We start from the raw sequence: 19095 nt of genomic DNA, 5'->3' as shown, positions 1-19095 counted from the left end.
GCAACTTGTTTCACTGCTGGAGAATACACACCTTGGAAGCATCTACCATGGTGAGTATTATATTCATAGACCCTGGTCTCTATTGCTATCTGCTATGGGACTATAGCTCAGGTTTTATTTACCCATAATAAAATAACTCATTCTACGGGGACAGGTGTTCAGCATCTGCAGGAGTGGTCTTCAAAAGCAAATGACTCATCCTGAAAGGAAAATACCCACTTACTTTCAAGAGTCAACTTTCACAAAAGCTGCATTACCACTGTGTGGGGCAAACCACTGTTTCAGCAGTTTATAACCTCACAAGCAGTTAGATTTTCATATGGTGCTCTAGTGTTTGAAGGAAATAAGAAACATCAGCGGCATTTAGAGGTTGCACTCATTACTTCCTGCTGTCTTGTTTTAACGAAGTTCCTCTCTCCTGGTCATGTTTTCCCCAGACACAACAAAGTGTTTGGGATTTCCATTTCATGAATGACTATGTGTGAGATTTGGCACTAAAACTGCAGAAGAAACAGGAGAAGGATCTGCAGGAAGGACAGAATCACCAGCTGGTTAATAAAGGGGAAAATGGGTCAGACGCACAAACTCAAATGCAGAGTGGGATTCACAATTTAGCCAAGTACTTAGCAGTTTTACATCTCCGTTGCCTCATCAGTTTTCATATCAATTAGCACAACCACATGGTCTACCAGAGCTACAGGACATCCTGCAGGGACAGGAACCTGGGCTTTTCTCACTCCGTACCAAAGCATTCGCATGCAGGTCCCAAGATGAGTAGAGTTAGCATTTGCATTGCCGCACAGAATTTTGTGTTAAAAGGTTTAGGTTTGCCAGCAATGGCTGAGAAGTGTGTAGTCACTCGGGCTTAGAAAGAGCAGGTCCCACACGATCTGCATGTTTAAAAATGGATTTCTCTGGGATTTAGACAAGCATAACATATACATCTTCAGTTACCCTGCAAGTCTCTATACAGAAGCCTGAGCCTGTCCTGATTAGGACATCAGACCTTCTCACCTTTTCTAGTAAACCAACAGCAGCACAGCCAGCCACGAAGGACTGTGGCTTGGCTAACAGGCAAACTTAACGTTTCCTTGAGGTCTAAATGCTTGAGAATTTCAAACAACACCTGGCATAGCCTTCCCTCAGGGCTGCCCGCTAAGCTTTGGAGGAAGCTGGACATGAATTGAACTCACATGTGGAAAGGCAGCTTTCCCCTCCAGATCCACAGTAGCACCTACCAGCATTTCATCAACAGCAAACATTCTCAGGGTCAACTTTAATAGGATAAGAAGCCACCCACAAATCAGTTCCTTAGGAGCCAAGTCTACAGCACACTAGCAACTGCAACTGGGGGAACTTCTTCAGTTATGCTCTTCAGCTGTCTTACTAACACTTCTCATTCCTACTGTCAGAAGAGTTAAATTGGAAAAAATTATAACTGCTTCCCTTTTTTTTTTTTTTTTTAAAAAAAAAAAGGTCAGAAGCTAAGCTATAGTTTTTACAACTATAAGCTGCAATATGCAGTTTGACAACTACATATGCCCTCTTACCTGCAGGAAGGCACTTGGATTTTCCTCTTACGTATTCTGGCTCTAATGAACCACATTGAGGGAATAAGGGATTAGCAAGCTATTAGGACCAAGTGCTTCAAAAAAACCAACCATCAGAAATAAACTGCAAGAGAATGCATCATGGAAAATAACACAACCAGTTAGACTGGAATGTCAGATTAATTTTATGCCCATTATACGACTGTTTGAAAAATCTTGAGGGATTGCCACAGCTTGATTAGCTTCCCCCCTAGACTCTCCCCACAGACACACACTCACAAAGGACAACAACAAAAAATGCAAGTTTGCTGACACAGGTAATCTAAAGGGAGTAGTTCTGATGTGTCCCATGTGCCTGAGATATTGCACAGGTGCAGCTAGTCTGTGTGTATGGAATAAATCTGAAACCCCTAAATACATGGGGGTCACTGTTCATGCACATTACAGTAGCAAACTGTCCAGGCTATCCAGATATCCCGAGGTACTTGGCAGCTTTATCTTTTTTCTAAAACTCATGGCAATGTCAGACCTGACACATGGCAGTTGGACCAGGAGATGAAAATAACAGCTACCAGATCAGTTTTCAGGGAGCTGGTAAAGCAATTAAACAAAACACAGAGACTTCTCATGTGGGACCTGCTCTTTAAAGCATTCACCCCTCCTCTGGGGAAATGGAAGTGCAGATGGTATGCGGGTACCTTTAAATGTACCCGTGTCCTCTTCATTTGAGAGATGTTGAAGCCAGAGGCCTTGCTGCAGCTCTCTCTCCCAAGGGCAATACTCCCCCTCTACAGCAGAGGGAACCACACATCCACATATAACACCAGACACCCGTGTACACACACAAGCGATGGAGAGAGAGAAAGAGAGAAAGAGAAAGGACAGAATCAGAGAGAGAGACTGTCTGGAAATCTAGCAACTCCCCATACTCCCGCTGCTTTCAAAGTGCCTGACAGAAAAACTACTTGCATGAAACAACGTCCTCTCAAGAACGCCATGGTTTAGCACTCTAAACACACAACATGCACGTTACCATTCTTTAAAAGCAATCTTGACTTCCACAGACTTCAGTTATGGACATACAGCTCCTGCGCTGAAGAAGTAGCCAAGCAGCCTGCTGAGCTCATCAAGAAAACTGCCACTAAGACTCAAAAAACTGGACCTCTGCTTGTATTAGGCAGCCAAAGACCTTTACGAAGAAGCTCTTTGGAGCCTACCAGTCTTCACAAAAAGGAAATGTGAGTAAAAAGACAAAGACAAGACCAGTGAGAAATTTGGCATGGTGGTGAAACACCGGAAACATGTCATTCTTAGCACAAACTTTGCATTTTGGTAACCAAGACAGACACAGGGGAAGGAGTCTTTCCCTAAGATTTTCCACAGAAATCCCTCAGAGCTATAATGGGAATCACTGATTTCTCAAGGCCATCTTTTAACTATAGCGCACTACAAGCAGCTTCTGGGATGTCCTGATGACAGTTACAGGGCACTATCCCGTAGTGAGGCACTGCAAAACTGACAACGCTGCCTCCACAACGCTTCCAGCTCTTGCTGCCAAAGAACAAAGGTCACATTCAAATCCAATTCCCAATAATAATAAAAAACAACAATAAAACAATACAGTGTCACAAAGCTGTGAATTGCACATGTTGGCATGGTGTATGGGAAGCATATTGTGTTGGTACTAGCGCTGTAACTGCCCTGTGGGCAATCCAGAACGATCCACCTAAAGCTTTCTTAGACAATAACTCCCTCAAAAATCAAAACAATAAAGAAATGAAAGAAGGGAGATTTTCCAAGGCAAATCTTCCTTATTTTGGATGGCAAATACTGTTTTCCCTGCTGTCTAGCAGAAAGGAAGGACAAATCAATCCATCTAACCTTCGCTTGACTCCTCGTCTTCCTCCTCTTCATCTTCCTCCTCCTCCTCCTCTTCTTTGTCCTCAATCTCATGATTTTCCTCAGCCTCAATCTCTTCTTCACTCTTTCCCTTCAGGAGGGCATGGATACGCACAGCCTCTTTCCATGGCACACCACCCAAGTCTGAAGGGGGTTGCTGAGGCAGCAGCAGTTCATCATCTTCGTCCTCATCTTCCTCCTCCATCTCAGACTCTGAACTACTGTAAAGGGTTTAGAAAAAATGATAAACAACGAATTAGTTACTGTTTCCTAGGTTAGTCTGAGATCACTGACAAGTTGTTTCAATACACACAAGCCTAAAACGTATGATGGAAACCATAATACAGATTTTCTGCTTTTAGTATTCCATAGGCATTTTAGTGACAGCATCGCATGTGGGCTGCAGTACAGTCCTTGCCCTGCTTCTTTTAAAGGTGAAGCAGCAGAGAAGTGCCTGTGAAACGAAGTTCAAATATCTGTTGCAGCATTAATTGTTACAGTTTGTGACAGTTAAATACCACAGAAATTACTTTCTTCATATCACATTGCTTTGGATAAATCAGTGCAAGAGTTCTTAGCAGTGTCAGAATGCAGAAGGTCATGTCTTTTGATAATGGTAGCTACTGCTAGCTTTTTGGATAGCTAAGATGATTTTGGCACTTGCTGGGTGAAGCACAGAAGGCTTTGGGAGCAGAAAGACACACACACAACACAACCATCAGGCCAAAGGATACAGAGTATGAACTAAGGGGAGGTGGAGCAAACAAATACACAATTCCTCACTTTTCTACATCACAGACAGAAGTATAATATGTATCCCATTAAGTACACAGTGTACATAGTGGCAAGAAACTGCAGGAAGCAGTGCAAGGATAATTACAATAATGAGCTTATTATTCTCACAGCAAAGTCTAAAACATGCAAAACATTAAATCATTGGCGCTTTTTTGTACACAACTCTGTTCAATTCTAACAGTTCCTCAATATAAGCAGCAGGGGCAAGAAACATAACCGCCTATACAATGACATTTAATTACATGATGGACTACCTAGAGGTACTGAGGAGGAAAACGGTTGCATTTGTCCTTGGAAAATTAATGTGAAGTACAGCACATTCAGAGAACATATCTGTGGGGTGAAAAGGTCCTCTTCTTTTGTTTTTCCTTTAAAGAACATTGTCTTAAAAGAACTGCATTTAGTAGAGCAGAAGTTGGATGCTTCCCATATAAATCTTAAAGGGTCCAAACTCATCTGGATTGAAGGAGAAAACTGTACTTGAATGGTAAAATTTGGGTGAATCATCTGAAAACAGTGCTCCACTTCTGCTGCTTCCTTATGAGAGCTATCGCCATTGTTAACAGCCTTTGGCAGAATCCATTCCATACAGACAATGAGAGAAAACTGACAAGTTTAAAATAATGACGTTTAAATTTCATGTAGTTCTATAAAATATAACTTGTACAGCTGTAATTCTGTTTCCCATACACAGGTTTTATCACAGTATGTGACAAACTGGCAGTTAAAAACCAGATATATGGCAGCACTCTTTCTTTTATATTGCAGATAAACATATGCAGGTGCAGAATTTCAAATTAGTCTAACACTACACAAACCTATCAGATTTAAATAACTTTATTCACCTACTTGTCTGAACAGTTATTTTTGATAGCAAAGCTACTAAGGAAAACACCACCTTTTTCATGCCTGATTGTCATGCTACTTCTGTCCATAAGCTCTTAAATTCTTCTCACTGTTCTGCACATATATAACATTACTTTGCTCAAATTGCAACCCACTTTTTCACAACATAAAACAAATTCTTATTTTTAACAGGTTGCCTGGTCTTCACATGCTAAATACTGAACACAGACACTGTTGCGTGCCATGGCCTTGGTGCATATTCCAGGAGACTGAAGCATATTGCAAAGACTTTATGCAGATATTGTCACAGAGATAAAAAGCGATGCTCTCCTCCTCTCTGATTAACTTTCACACCCTTTGGTATGGAAATAAACCTGACAGGTGCTGCATGCTGGGGTTTTCGTGTGCTGTCAATAGGGTTTACTGCTGCTAAACTGTTGCCATGACCTCTGAATGGGACAAGCTGCTGCTCTTCAACCAGCCGGCTTATCGCATGTAATATTGACGACATTAAATTCTTTACCACAGAGCTCACTTTACCTTCTTTGGCTTTTATTTATAACTTGTTTTTTGTTTGACCTTTGAACACTGAGAAATGAGAAGCTGAAAGACAGCAGTGAGGTGGCCTGGTATAGTGGGCATTTCTTATTTCTTCAGCATGACAACTCTGTGTTAATTCAACAGCTGAAACTTTTTTCTATAAAGCAGAGATCAAAGACCAAAGTAGGTTTCTTTATAGAAACTGTATAGGCAGTGATAAAGGTGTATCTACACAGATTTAGCGCTGAGGAACAAAAACCTACGCTGTGGAAGTGAACCTCTTCTCTTCCCTTGCCATACAGCCCCATACAGCACAAGCTGTACTACGACACTCCCTTGAAAGGCCACAGGGTATTGTCCCAAAGCTGCAGAAAACACACGGGGAGTTACTGCAAGTCAAAGGTGACGAATAAGGGATCTAAAGGGTTTTCCGCCTCTCAAAACTGTGTGGTCAGGGTTTGGTTACTTACGTGATTGTTTTTCTGGTTGAAACTTAAACAAGATTAACTCTCTTTTGAGAAAATATAATTTGAATACAGTTTGCTGTAAACTTTCTCTGCAGTGTGCATACTCCTAAGTGTGCACATGATGGGAAGCTGCGCACCAAAACACAGTCTCTGCTTGATTTAGAACTAACACCTTGGTGAACCCTGAAGCCAAATCCATCACTCCAGAAGACATGGAGGGAGGGAACACAGAGTTCCCTGTTTCCTCTGCCGAGTCCTAAACCCTCCAGCACTGCACCAAGACAGTGAAGATGATCTTTGGGGTTTGGTTGGCTTGTTTTGTTGCTGAAAAAATGGTCAGGGTTTTTCCCTTTTTTTTTTTTATTCTTTTGGTCTTTCTGTGACACATCATGGAGTGTGTAAAGCTGAACAGAGGATATCCAGTAGCTACATCGTCTAGAAAATTCTCTCTGATGTGTGGCCTGCATAGCCTTATCAATGCTCTGAGTAAATTGCTTGCTGTATTTGTGTTTGGGACAGAAATTTTCCCAGGTCAAACTGACAGGAAACGTGATGTGTTTTCTCTTTCCTCTCTATCACAGAGTGTCAATTGCCCACTAAACACTGTTTTTCATACGCAAAATTATACAATTCAGTCTATTAAAGACAGAGATAATACAGATGTATGTAGGACAAAGGGAGCTAACTGTAACACCCTGCAAGAGGAAATCAAACTCACTAACCCAACGGTGTACTGCCCTCAGACTCCACAACTCTGCAAAACACCTCTTGTAGATGACCAACAGCTTCATGCCAAAATGCCAAAACTCCACTTCTTTTAAGTAACTCTTCTCCTTTGGAAGACTTCTGCCATTTATTGAGTGGGCTTACTGTATCTTGATTTACTGAAATCAAGTTGAATAATAACTCTCCATACTTGTAAATCTTGTTTTAGTGCTAGAAACATAAAGGACTAAACTCCTCAGTATCATTAATGCCTATGTTGTCACAGTTAATGTAATACCTAGCCCCGAGCAGGGAGCTAAAGGAAGGATGAGTGAAGCAAACAGAGTGCATCTTCTGCAAATAGTCCTGAGATTATTCAATCAGCACCATATGACAAAGTACTATCTTCCACAGAAATTAATGTTAAGAAATTAATAAAAAAGTAATATTTAGGTTTCAGAGAAAGCACTTGTACAAGATATTGGTAACTGCCAGGCGCTTACATGAAAGCCACAACTTCATTAGTCCACATATACACACACTCTTTGTCAAGGCTGAGTTCAGGCTACTAAAAGCTACTCCTTTCTAGATGTTGCATCTTCAAACTTGGCTTACCAGATAAATAACTAACATTCTGTTATTTATCTGTAATAATTTACAGATTATCTGTAATATCTGTAAATTATCTGTAATAATTCTGTAATACATTAATCCTGTAAACATTTTAATGAACATCTTCACTCCTGCATTCTTCACCACACCAATGCAATTCAATTCAATGTGTATAAATGTAGTATGGAATTTCTCATACAGTCCTATACCTGTAGGTAATGCATACAGAGAACATGTCTGCAGGACCTAAGTCTCGGGAAACCTGTAACAACACTTTCTGAGTTTATTTCAAGATGACCACTAGACAGGCTGAGAGCTGAAAAGGTAAGGGTTGTTACTGCTACAAAGAAAAGTAGATAATTAGAAACTATATTAAGACTTTAAGACTACAAAAAGTGTGCGATTGACTACAAAGTTCACAAGCATTCTTCATCAAGTGCTTTCTCTCAATGACTCTTGCAACTATTTCCAGTAGCTCTACCTGTATATATTTGAATACTGGTGTGCTTATACATCATTCTGCAGATAAAGACAAATTTGTGAAGGTACAGCATGTTTTTCAGCAACCGTAACTATTGCTTCAAATTAATCTCCCTCAGGCATTGCATCAGCATCCAGTTGAGATTACACGTGTCAAGCTTCAATCTTTAAACCAAAAGTGGTTTTGAATTGTAATGCAAAACATACAGAAGGGAATGTAACTTTGGAACACCCTCCCATTGGAATCTACGTTCTGTTTGCTCAAATGAGTCATCTGCCTTTGATACAATTAAAAAAATAATAAACGAAAACATCCTTTCCAACTTAGGACTGAATTTCATGGTTTTATGGTACTACACGTGTCTTCTAAGAATGGCAGTAAGCTATTTAGAATAATAGAAACTACAAGATAAAATACCTGTGTACATATGCAGAACATTTTCAACACATTCAACAACTTTAGAAAGGGCAACCTGGTAAATAATAGGTTAAAAAAGCTAAGGGAAAAGTAGGCAAAAGTCTGTTGGGATGGTTATAAAAAAGCTTATGGACAATGTGTGCTAACCTGCTGGGCACATCCTCTTCCGTTCCTTTGTCCAACACACTGCTCAGGTTATGCTCTGCCAGCGTCTCTTCAGGAACCTCTTCCAGTTCTTCTTCCCGCTGCAGCGACAGTCGGTAGTTCTCCAGCTCAATCCGCTCCGGTGTGCCACGCAGACGCTTAGCAAGGCTGGGCTCCTCCAGCCCATTTATATTAGAACCTAAAGAATAAGCCAGCGAATAAACAATAAATTCAGCAGTCAGAATTGTACATTTTTAAGAAAATTGAGCAATTGGGAGAAAAAGGGCATGAGGCAGAGGGAGGTAAATAAAGGGAGAGAATACCTTATGTCATTATCCTGTTCACCACTACTGGCAGAACCTGCTGGGGAGCCAGACTGCAAAAGGGAATCTTACTGGTTTTGGCTAATAGATGCTTAAAAGAATGTTAAATGTCCTAGTTGAGAGAGGAAATAGGGACATTTTAGCTGGAAAACTACAACTGCAATGAATTCTGTGTAGTAAGTACTGGGGAAGGCCTGGCCACAGACTGGATATATTCTATGAGAAATGGTAGGAATGCTATGGGGCAATCCTGCAGCGTGTTAAAATTGTTACCAGTCAAGGTAAGTCTACAGAGCTAGGGAGCAAGAAAATATTATTACTACTAAAAGATGAGGGACGGAGGGAATGAAAAAGACCCACTTGGAATAAGTTTTAAAACTTTTTATAGATTTGAATTAACTTCTTTTTCATCAGAGTTTGTGATTAAAAATACCACAGGGAAAAATCTAGGTGAGATGCCTGCAAGAACAAATCCTATGAATCGCAGAAAATTGCAAGGACATGTGAACCAGGCAGCTGGAGAAAAGTATACAGGAGCTGTATATACTGTGGCACTCGAACTAAATTCCAACCTGCATTCATCCGTTTCCTTTTAAAATTGGAGTATTTTAGCTTAAGTACCATGCCACTGTTTACCCTTCCCCAGCTTACTATTTACAGAGCCCAATCTTTCCTAGCTTCTGTTTTGCTTTGCTAAACAAGCCAAGCCTTCCTCTCATGAGATAAGCTCTTCAGTGCGTTGATCATCCTCTAGGTCTCTGCACCTGTCCCAGTTCGGATTAATCTTTCCAGAACCTGCGTGATTAGAACTGAACACAGCTTTCCAGATGAGGCTTTATCAGCGTAACATACAACCCTGCCAGAAATCTTTCATCTGATACACACTCAGAACACACTTGCCTATTTATATGCCACATAATACTGGTGGCTTTTATTTACTGACTGATATTCAGATCTTTCTCCTTCTTTGCTTTCAACTGATAAGCACCTTGTTGGTAGCCAAAATTCTCAACACTTTCTTAGTGCATGACCTGGTACTTTCTACTATTACGTTTCTATTTTTAGTGTTACAGTCTGCGACATTTTGCAGTTCTTAGCGTATGATGTGCCTATCCTCCTCTGCATTGATGAGAGTTTGAAATGTTGCCTCAGCAATGAATTTCATTAGCAGATTTTTCCCTCTTGTTTTGCCAGTAACCTTAGTGAAAGTATTACAAAGACCAGTTCCCAGATCATTTTTTGTGAAGCTCCAGTCTGTAGGTGACATCCAACCCCATTATTTCCTTTTTTCAATAAAACATCTAATCTCTCATTTAAGTCAATGTCTTAGCTACTTGACACTTCATGTACTACTCCCTTATTTTATCCAGTTCCAATAATTATTTCCATCTGGCAGCCCTCAGGTGCCTTACTGAAGTCCAGACTGTTCAAATGCACTACATTTACCCTATGGAGGTAATCAGTTACTTCGTCGACAAAAGCTGTCAAGCTAGTCTGGCATGTCTTTGGTGAATGTTTTATACCACTTACCTGCATAAGGTCAAAGGACTTCACCTGCAGGACTAGCAGTCTTTAGTTATTCCTTCAAAGGTGTTTTATCTACTGTTTAGATTAATTGTACTTGTTCAGATCACTTTTTTTTTTTCCTTTTCAATTGTTCATCTGCAAGTCATACTTCTGTCACCCAGTGGTCACATAATATTACCCTGAATTAGACAGTCAAGGTACATCAGGATAGCTTGATTTAAATCACAAATTATTACCACAAAGCTCACAATTTCATTGTACAATTCTTCCACTCTTCTGAGACGAAGACTATTTGGTCAAATTTTAATTTGACTCATTACAGTACAGTAATATTTAAGTTTTGCTTCCAGCTTCATTGGGTTCATTTCCATTTCCAAATTTTACCACACACTGACTTCTTTTGCTCCCATGTCCAGTGCCATTGTCCCAATTGAAACTGGAGACCAAGTATTCAGTTCATTGACTGACTATATGTAAAATTTCATTTTATGTCAGCCCCATCTTCACTATGGACACACTTCTGATTTCCCTTACCTTGCTTTTACTTACATGCTTAAGGAATACAGCTGTTTGCTTTACTTTCCTTTGCAAAGTCTAACCCAGCATGAGCTTTGGCAATGTTTACTTTATCCTTACACTTTTTGACCTCCGAGTCAGTTTTTGTTTTCTTTCTCCATCCTTTGTAGTTTCTCAGTTTATTTCTAACAGCCTTTTTTTCAGGGCAGTTACTCACTCAGTACCATCTTAGTCTTATGCACAAAACTACATAGGCCTTGCCATAATTAATGGCATTAATTTCCAGCCCCTCTCCAGAAAGATAAAATCTCATAAAGACAACCGCCAGGAGTGGTTTTCTCTTTTCTTCTAGTGTTATCGAACACTTCTATGATGTGGGCAAGTGGCTGCTGTGCCCTTGGCTTGAACTATAGGGCTTCTTTATGGTATAAACTACAGAAGCTTGCTCAGGTGGCAGGCAGGAATACTACCTTGCATTTCCAGGGATATCGTGGTCTCTGCCATTTCCTGCTGCTAAGCCTTACATTGTGTTAGTATTTTCAAAGTTCAGTGGAACTGGACTGCTTTTTCAGGTGGGATTCATGGTTCATTTCATCCTGTCTAGATGGTGATACAACCTCAGCCAAATCTATTTTTGTAATCTGTGTTACATTCCCCAAGCCTGAGTTCACAGTAACAGGGGAACTGACCTGGAATATTGCTCCACCACTTCTGGCTGATAGTAAAAAAGAAAGGACTCTGGGTAATGCAAGAACACCAAGGTGAGGGAAAACAAAGAAGGAATATACTAAAAATCATCATAAAACAAGAGTCCTTCTACTTAGAACTCTTTTATACACAACAGAGCCATCAGCTAGGCTCAGCTACTTCAACAGAAATACCCTTTCACAAGCCGTTTTTAACTTGTTCCGATGCACAAGCTCAACATCGCTGCAAAGCTCACAAACAGAAAAAAATGATGAAAACAAGAAGACCAAGAACTTATCTGTCTGACATTATTTCACTCCTCTTGTTTTCTAAATCTTAAGGGTTTTTTGTCAGCCTTTTCAAAGTAAAACAAAAAAAGAAATATAAAATCATTTCATATAATTAAATTACATGAATGAAGTATTAAGAAAATAAGACTGCTCGTTTCAATGCTGTAATATCTAGGGTATGGAGAAAGACTGTCAGCAATCACTCTAAGGCAAAAGAGGACTGAAAATCAAGCTGACAGCTGTTTATATGCATTTCCTGAACATATATGATCTTTCGGGTATGTTTTCCAAAATACAAATCATCACTGCCCTTCTTATCATGAAAGCCCAGTATAACTGGTACATCAAGAATCAAACCAATCTATCACAGTGCAAGCTTTAAGTGGGAGCGACTCAATGCAACTGAATTAAAAAACCTGAAAAGATGGAAAATCTGCCTAAACTTTCATGCAAAAGGATGTGTGATGTGGTCAAGTCAAGACGTTCTGCGAGCTTGACAAGTACTCTTGTGCCTCAAAATCTCAGGGACATTCCCAGCACTTTAATTAATTTATATATCCATACATTTGAGATGCAGGATTGGTCACATCCCTCCACTTCACTCTGCAAAGGAACAGCTCTACTTCAGCGAAAGAGATACAGAAACTCAACTTATTACCAGCTGCAGCAAGGGATTGCTAGGATTTTGCTCTATACAGACCATTTGGTCTACTTGGTCTGTTGTTTTTGTTTCTAAAAGGTCCTGCGAAGACCTTAGCACTGGAGTAGGAGAAATGCAACTGATAACCAGCTTTCTGCATCACAAAGCCATCAAATATCAGAAGGGAAAGCGACCAAACTGTGACATACACATTTCGTTAACATGATCAGATGATTAACTATTTGTATTATGCTATAAAGTTCACACCAATTCATTTGAAGCTACAAATAAGAAACTGTAAATAGGGACAAGGAAATTTGAAGCCTTCCTGCCCTTATTTCCTCCATATACATATAGTGCAGTTCTTGTAAATGCTAAAGCTTATTCTCTAATGTTTCTCTGGAGGGGAAAGGTGCCTCTCAAATCATTATGTTGTATTGCCCAGACTGTTTTGGGGCTTGCTGGTGGGAGATAGCTGTGGAGTGCTCTCATTATCCATTACCTGACATTCTACCTCGTCAGTGCATCTGAGCCAAAAGTCAGCAACCAGTCACAACTGAAAGAAACAGGGCTGAAGAGGCTGTGTTTGCCAGAAAAAAAGCTACGTTACTAGCCAGAGATGGGAGCTACCTGAAAGCCAAGAGCAGCTTCTCATGCAATCAACTGACCAGCTAAAAATCCACAAACAACATCCAAAATAGGATGTTTTAAAATCTGATTACTTTGGAAGAGTCAGTGGGCCATGAACATTACATAGATCATCTGAAGGGAACTGTTTCTTCTTAAGAGGACAGGCTGCTTAGCTGTTGCATGAAAGCTGCCAGAGTCCTTTATTTATCTCAGCCTTGACACAGCCTCCCTCCTGTAAAGATAATCATATGATCAGAGATAACATTCCTACGCTGAACTGCTTGCCTGCATTGATGTGTCCTATTCCAAAAACTCTGGCAATTACTGGAAGGTTTGAGAAACTCCTCTTGAGAAAGGATCCCATCTCGATTTTCTCCTAGTACTACCTTGCTCTGTAAAATCTACACATTATTCTCATGAGCTAGATGAAATCTTGCCAAGCTTACTCCCTGACATAACATTTGCTAAAAATGCAGGAGAAAACTGTGAATCTGAGAACAATGAATTCTTCCCAAAGGGCAATCACCTGCCTGTTTCATTAGAATGTATTTTTACTAGTCATGCAGTACCTCTAGACTTCCTTTTCTAGTAAAATCTGTTAAGACTGCAAGCTAAGTTACATGTCATCTCTTGTGAAGTGTGGGTCCAGTATTTTGCACAGACTCAGCTTTAGCCTTGGGGAGTTACAGAAATTCAAGTAGTGGAGTCTACTGTGAAACACATGCAAAAGGGGGAAGGAATTAATACATTTCTCAGGAAAATCTTCATTCTGGATTTCTCTGATCTTGTGCTTTTATGATAACGTGAAACACTGTACCTTGTTTGTTTGTACACTCGTCTTTTCCAAACTCTTCAATTACTTCTATCGCCACACAATTGTTTGAGAATGCAACTATGCCAGATAAAACAACTCCTATAGAAACAGCAGCACATTGTATATGACAAAGTACAGGTATGGAAGATGGGAACTTTTCTGTGGGAGTTTAAAAGTGATGCAATTTGGTGAGCCAGCCAGGAGAACTCTCCACCAGTGCTGGAATCCAGGGGCCTGAGTCAGAAATTCTCAAAGTCCTCAGATTCTGTTGCCATTCATTTCTAAGAAATATCTTCTGGGGTACTGTTTCTGAAGTGTGCTTGGAGTTCAGCAAATGTTATCACTGAGGTACAGAGAAGGTGGCAAACGAGATCCAGCGGCATTTTTTGGCTTCTCATTTTCCATTTGTGTTAATGTCAGATTGAGTTTCATTTTTCCCCCAGAAGTTTCACCTTCACTCACCTCAGTTCTATTAACTGCTGCTTTGTATTCCAACTCCACTTCTCATCCAAGGGCCTCAAAATGTTTTACAAGCATTAGCATATTAAAACAAACCTATTTTGCAAGTAGGTAAGTACTGTAGAGGCATTGCACAAGTCCAGACACAGAGATTAAATACCAGCAAGGCAATCTCACAACAGACTAGTAGCAGTGCCACAAAGAGGATCCAGATAGAACGCCCAGCTCCAATCCCCTCCCAACCTGTCAAACCAAAACATTTTGAAATAAGAAACTAAAATATGTTGCATTTTAGTTGTAATGATTACAGGGTTTACATGAGCAGGCTGAACAACAGCACCTCCTATGAGATGTTCGCTGTGCTCAGCACAGTGTGTACAAAAAAAATATCTTAGTATCAAGGCCTCTTGTTGGATGCTGCACATATTGAAATGATAAGTCAGTTAAGACATTCCCTTTAAATAAGTGCAACTGATTTCTTCTGAGACATAGCCAGAAATACTTTCCTTAATCCTCTCCAAAATTAGTATCTAACCACTGTTAAAATTTTTTGTACATGAAACATGTAGACGGCAACCATAAACTGACCTGCAGAAGCATGTTAAATGGAACGGATTTTTTAAGGGTTGGGAAGAAGTTTCAAATTTTAAATCTAGATCCATCCACCCTTCAAAATTTATCTTTGCTTTTAAGAAATGTCTTCAGGAAACCACTGGAAAGAGCCCAGCCAGTCTGCTAAATTCTTGTCACTGCTTGCCCATCACACAGCCTCACACGACATACTGCAGAAATGCACATATCCTGGTAGGATCCCCCTGAAACTTGATAAGCATATCCTCAGAGCCAAAAGGGGTAATACAACACGTGCTCAAATAGAAACAAGAATGATTTATTCAAATATAAATACTTAATAGTCATGAAATGTCAATGTTATTTTGACATAATGCTTCGACTTTCTTTCTTACTATCCTAGTGTATTCCCAAGCTCTCAGGAAGCCTCAATTACTCAGCTGTATTAAGAAGCCATCAAATCTTGAATTTTCTGATGTCTGTGTTTCCAGTTTGATCCATAACACGATCTGCTAAATATAAAAGCCCTGAATTCAAAGAGGATAGTATGATAAGAAAAACAAAGTCTATTCATAAGCAAGATATCTAGAATGGCCACGCACAGGATTCAAAATGAGCTCAAACCTGAAGATGGCCTTACTGAAGTTCTTCTGTAATACACACATATCAATAAACATTAACTAAGCTTTCCACAAGATAGATATACTCTACTGAGTCAAAGCTCTTGGAGTTGGTAAGGGAATTGTACACATGTATACTGTCTTAACGCAGGTTGGACTTGGTCAGTACAACTGTCCTTGACCTGATATTTAAAATCTAGGGAACTAAGGAGCAGATACAGAGCAGAACAGCAGCTCTTTCTAGCCTACCAGAAGAAAAAGGGTTTTGCCACTGAGCAACCAACATGCTTGAGATCTCTACTACCGTGTCAAGGCCATCCTCAGACTGTCAGTCTTCCTGCAATTATTCCTAGTAAATCAGGAACCTAAACTTAAAAATGAGGAGACTAGATAAAACACCTTTCTGTCTGTGCAGCTTAAATATCCTCTGATGCAGAAGTACCCAGCAGAGTTACTAAAGAACCAACACAACCTCCAGTGCTAACTAAATTTTACAGCATTACTCAATTCAACAGCACACAGCACATGAAATAAAAACCACTGAGATTCCTGTATATATCCACTGGTTCCCCAAGCAATAAGGAGCAGGGAGGCTCCCAAGCACACACCCCCACCACCCACATTATAATGTGTATGGGAATAACTGACAGCTAAAATATTCAAGGGATGCTGAAATAGATACCCCAGAAACAACCATACGAGATACAAGTCCTCCTCCATACATTCCACAGTCTCCACCTACAATTAAGTTCCTCACATCTCAAATGTCAGTAAACGTGGAAGCCCCTTCTCTTCGTAACTACGAAAGCGAATTGGACTGACTACTGAATGAAATTAGTAACCTATATGTTTATCTTACAGGTGTTACAATGTTTTCCCCTACCCACACACTATTTTGGTTAAAACAGACTTCTAGAATTGCCAAAACAGATACTGACAAAACACTGCTTCCTACAGCACCTGTAGGGCAAGGCCTAGCAATAGCTGCCAGTTTGATTGATCTGACCTTTCTTTGTTTTAGTGGAAGCAAACAGAAGGAAATATAATTAACCGGTTTTATTTCAAGGTTATCTGTAATTTATATTTATGTCTTGAAAACAAGTAAAAATTCATCTGCAATTTATACTATGAAATTATGTTTAAGGAAGTGGCTTTCATATGCGGATGCATGAATTAGCAGTGTCACATAATGGAAGTTCAGTATATGGTTTTGTAATACAGAAAAGTTTGTCTTCATTACAGCAGAGATAAAGAGGTACAGAGGTATAGAATAATCCTGGAATATAGCTATTTTTGACTCCTGGAAAGAGTCCAGTGTTGTAGCTCGTGGGTGGAGAAAAGAAACAGGGAAAAGGAGGTATTAGGTCACCTAATCCAAGCCCCAGGGAACACTGCTAAGCTTGATTCCTCTTAGTTCATCTTTTCTGGCAGAAAATCTTAACATTTGTACAGATTTCACTTTTACTGCTTGCTGCCCAAACAGGTTTCCAGTACTAGAGATATATAAACCCTACATCAGCTTACACCAAGTCTGTTAGTTATTAGTGTGTCTATTACTCAGGAGTATTGCTAAGTCAGTAACATATTACCAATCATTTTCCATTTTATTGGTAACATTTAAAATGCCTGAGCTCTCTCCAGTGTTTTGATCAGCTCTATCATGACTTGCCTGGCCTCGTTTCCATTTCCTGAAAGATGCGGAGTGTGGGAAGGCTGAAGAGCGCTGAGGGATAATCGGGCTAAAGATAACATTACTTCGCAGGTGTAAATTTTGTCCTGGAAGCTATTAAAGGTATGTTACCTCAAAGGACCATCTGGGATGAGGCACATCCAGAGAGAAAACGGAAAGAAGAGGAAGGCCACGCTAGTTTTAAAATCACTATGACCTTGGCTCATTAGGTTTTCCTCCTTTTTAAGTGAAATACTCCTTTGTTTTGTTAACTAACTTGGAAATTAATATTTAAGAGTGATTGTCTAAGTTATAATCCAAACAGTGTTCCCTTTCATGTTGTTATCCTCCCTAGTACGTAAGCCTTCATATAGTTTACACATAGTGGCATCTATTTCTTGTCACTTGTACGTAGCAGCCCTCTGGAACTTCTCATTTCACTGGGAGGGATCAGGCAGGTGATTCCCAGCATGCAAATAACACAAAGCTGAAGCAAGGACATTTCCATCTAAAAGTAATAGAGGTATCTATCAATACAAATATTGCCTACTTTTTATAAAAACTGGTACTTCCAGTTCTACCTTTGATGTCTTGATCAATAAAGAACAACCCATCAGGAAGCAAAAATTTTGTCATACATAATAGAAGTGTAGAATTTCAAAAGTTTTATGTTTCCCGTTCAAATTGTGATCAGATTCAAACCACGGCTTTCAAATGGGTATCTTCTTTCAACTACTGAGCTAATAACCACTATCTCTTCTATTGCAATCTACTACTGATTTCCATAATTACTGGAACTCAGAATATATTTAGGTACTAACCATGTCCTTACTTAATTTCTTATGTCAAGATTATGAAGTGCTGCAAATGGAACAGGCTGAACTCTGAGGCTGGGAGTTACAGGAAAACATACTGGGGAATATCTGCCCTAAGTAAAAGTTCCATATACTCCAAAAAAGCATCAACATTTGCTCCCTCATCCTCTTGCACACTTTTCTACTATCTACATTTATCCCACATACTCTTGCATAACTTACAAAGCAACTGAATATTCAAAGCAATCCAAAGCTTCACAGCTTAGTGGGATTTTTTCTGAAACTAGGAAAATTCTTGTATATAGTTACATAGCCAGGTATATTCACAATCTGCCCCAGTTCTGGAAAGAAAGCTTCAAAAAGACACATTACTGATTAAAGATAACTTACACATCAGTTCTGATGTTTTAAATCACCGAGTTACCAAAGCCTGAAAGTATTTGAAACATCTCTTGGGTAAAAAGGTCCTATTTTTAAACACTTCTACCCGCAAGCCATCAGATAAACTTCTGTAACAGCAGAAAGGTCAGCTATAAAATTTTCCTAAAAAAGAAAACACAGCCTTCTGGGATGACAGCAAACATGAGAAATGTCAGACTAAACATACATTTTTGAGAGAAGATGTAAGCAGCTAAACAGAGCATAGAAGTGCCATCTCATACTTAAGAAGCATCTGCCCAGTTTTGTTTAGAAAGCCGAAGCAAAACTCTACATCGTCAGGATCAGCTCAGCAACCACTGCTCCACCTTCCTTCATAAATACACTACATAGAAGCAGGAGAACAGGTTCGATGTTGACTCTTGGCTATCTATTCTTTCCCTTCAGATTATTTCCATTTGTTTTGTTGTTTGTTTCAGGTTTTGGTGTGGGGTGGTTGTGGTTTTTCTGGTGTTTTTTGTTAAGTTTGATTTTATGCCCTTGCTTCTCCTCATAGTTTGAGATGCATTACCAAAGACATGCCTTAATATATTATCCTGCTGATCACAAGCAGGTAGTAAAACTATCACTGGCTTGCTTTAATTGGTATAAGGTGAACAGACATTTACTCATTCATTTTATTATTTTTAAAGTACCTTACA

General features: G+C 39.6%; 1 protein-coding gene across 18 annotated transcripts in view; it reads right to left on the bottom strand.

The window, feature by feature from the left end:
* Positions 1-19095, bottom strand: part of MICAL3 (microtubule associated monooxygenase, calponin and LIM domain containing 3) — a 161994-nt gene that overhangs the window by 41166 nt on the left and 101733 nt on the right. For 17 of the 18 annotated variants that reach the window (XM_040593961.1, XM_040593960.1, XM_040593963.1 and 14 more), the window contains 2 exons: positions 8460-8655; positions 3432-3670 (listed from right to left, as the gene is read on the bottom strand). In XM_040593961.1, coding sequence (XP_040449895.1) covers positions 3432-3670; positions 8460-8655 — 435 coding nt within the window. Of the gene's footprint in view, positions 1-2248; positions 2339-3431; positions 3671-8459; positions 8656-19095 lie in introns of all 18 variants that reach the window. The other variant, XM_040593978.1, reaches the window with a different exon arrangement.

Source organism: Falco naumanni, chromosome 5, assembly GCF_017639655.2.
Source record: "Falco naumanni isolate bFalNau1 chromosome 5, bFalNau1.pat, whole genome shotgun sequence".
NCBI lineage: Eukaryota > Metazoa > Chordata > Aves > Falconiformes > Falconidae > Falco > Falco naumanni.
Note: the sequence above shows the minus strand (reverse complement) of the source record. Positions and strands in the feature narration are given on the sequence as shown.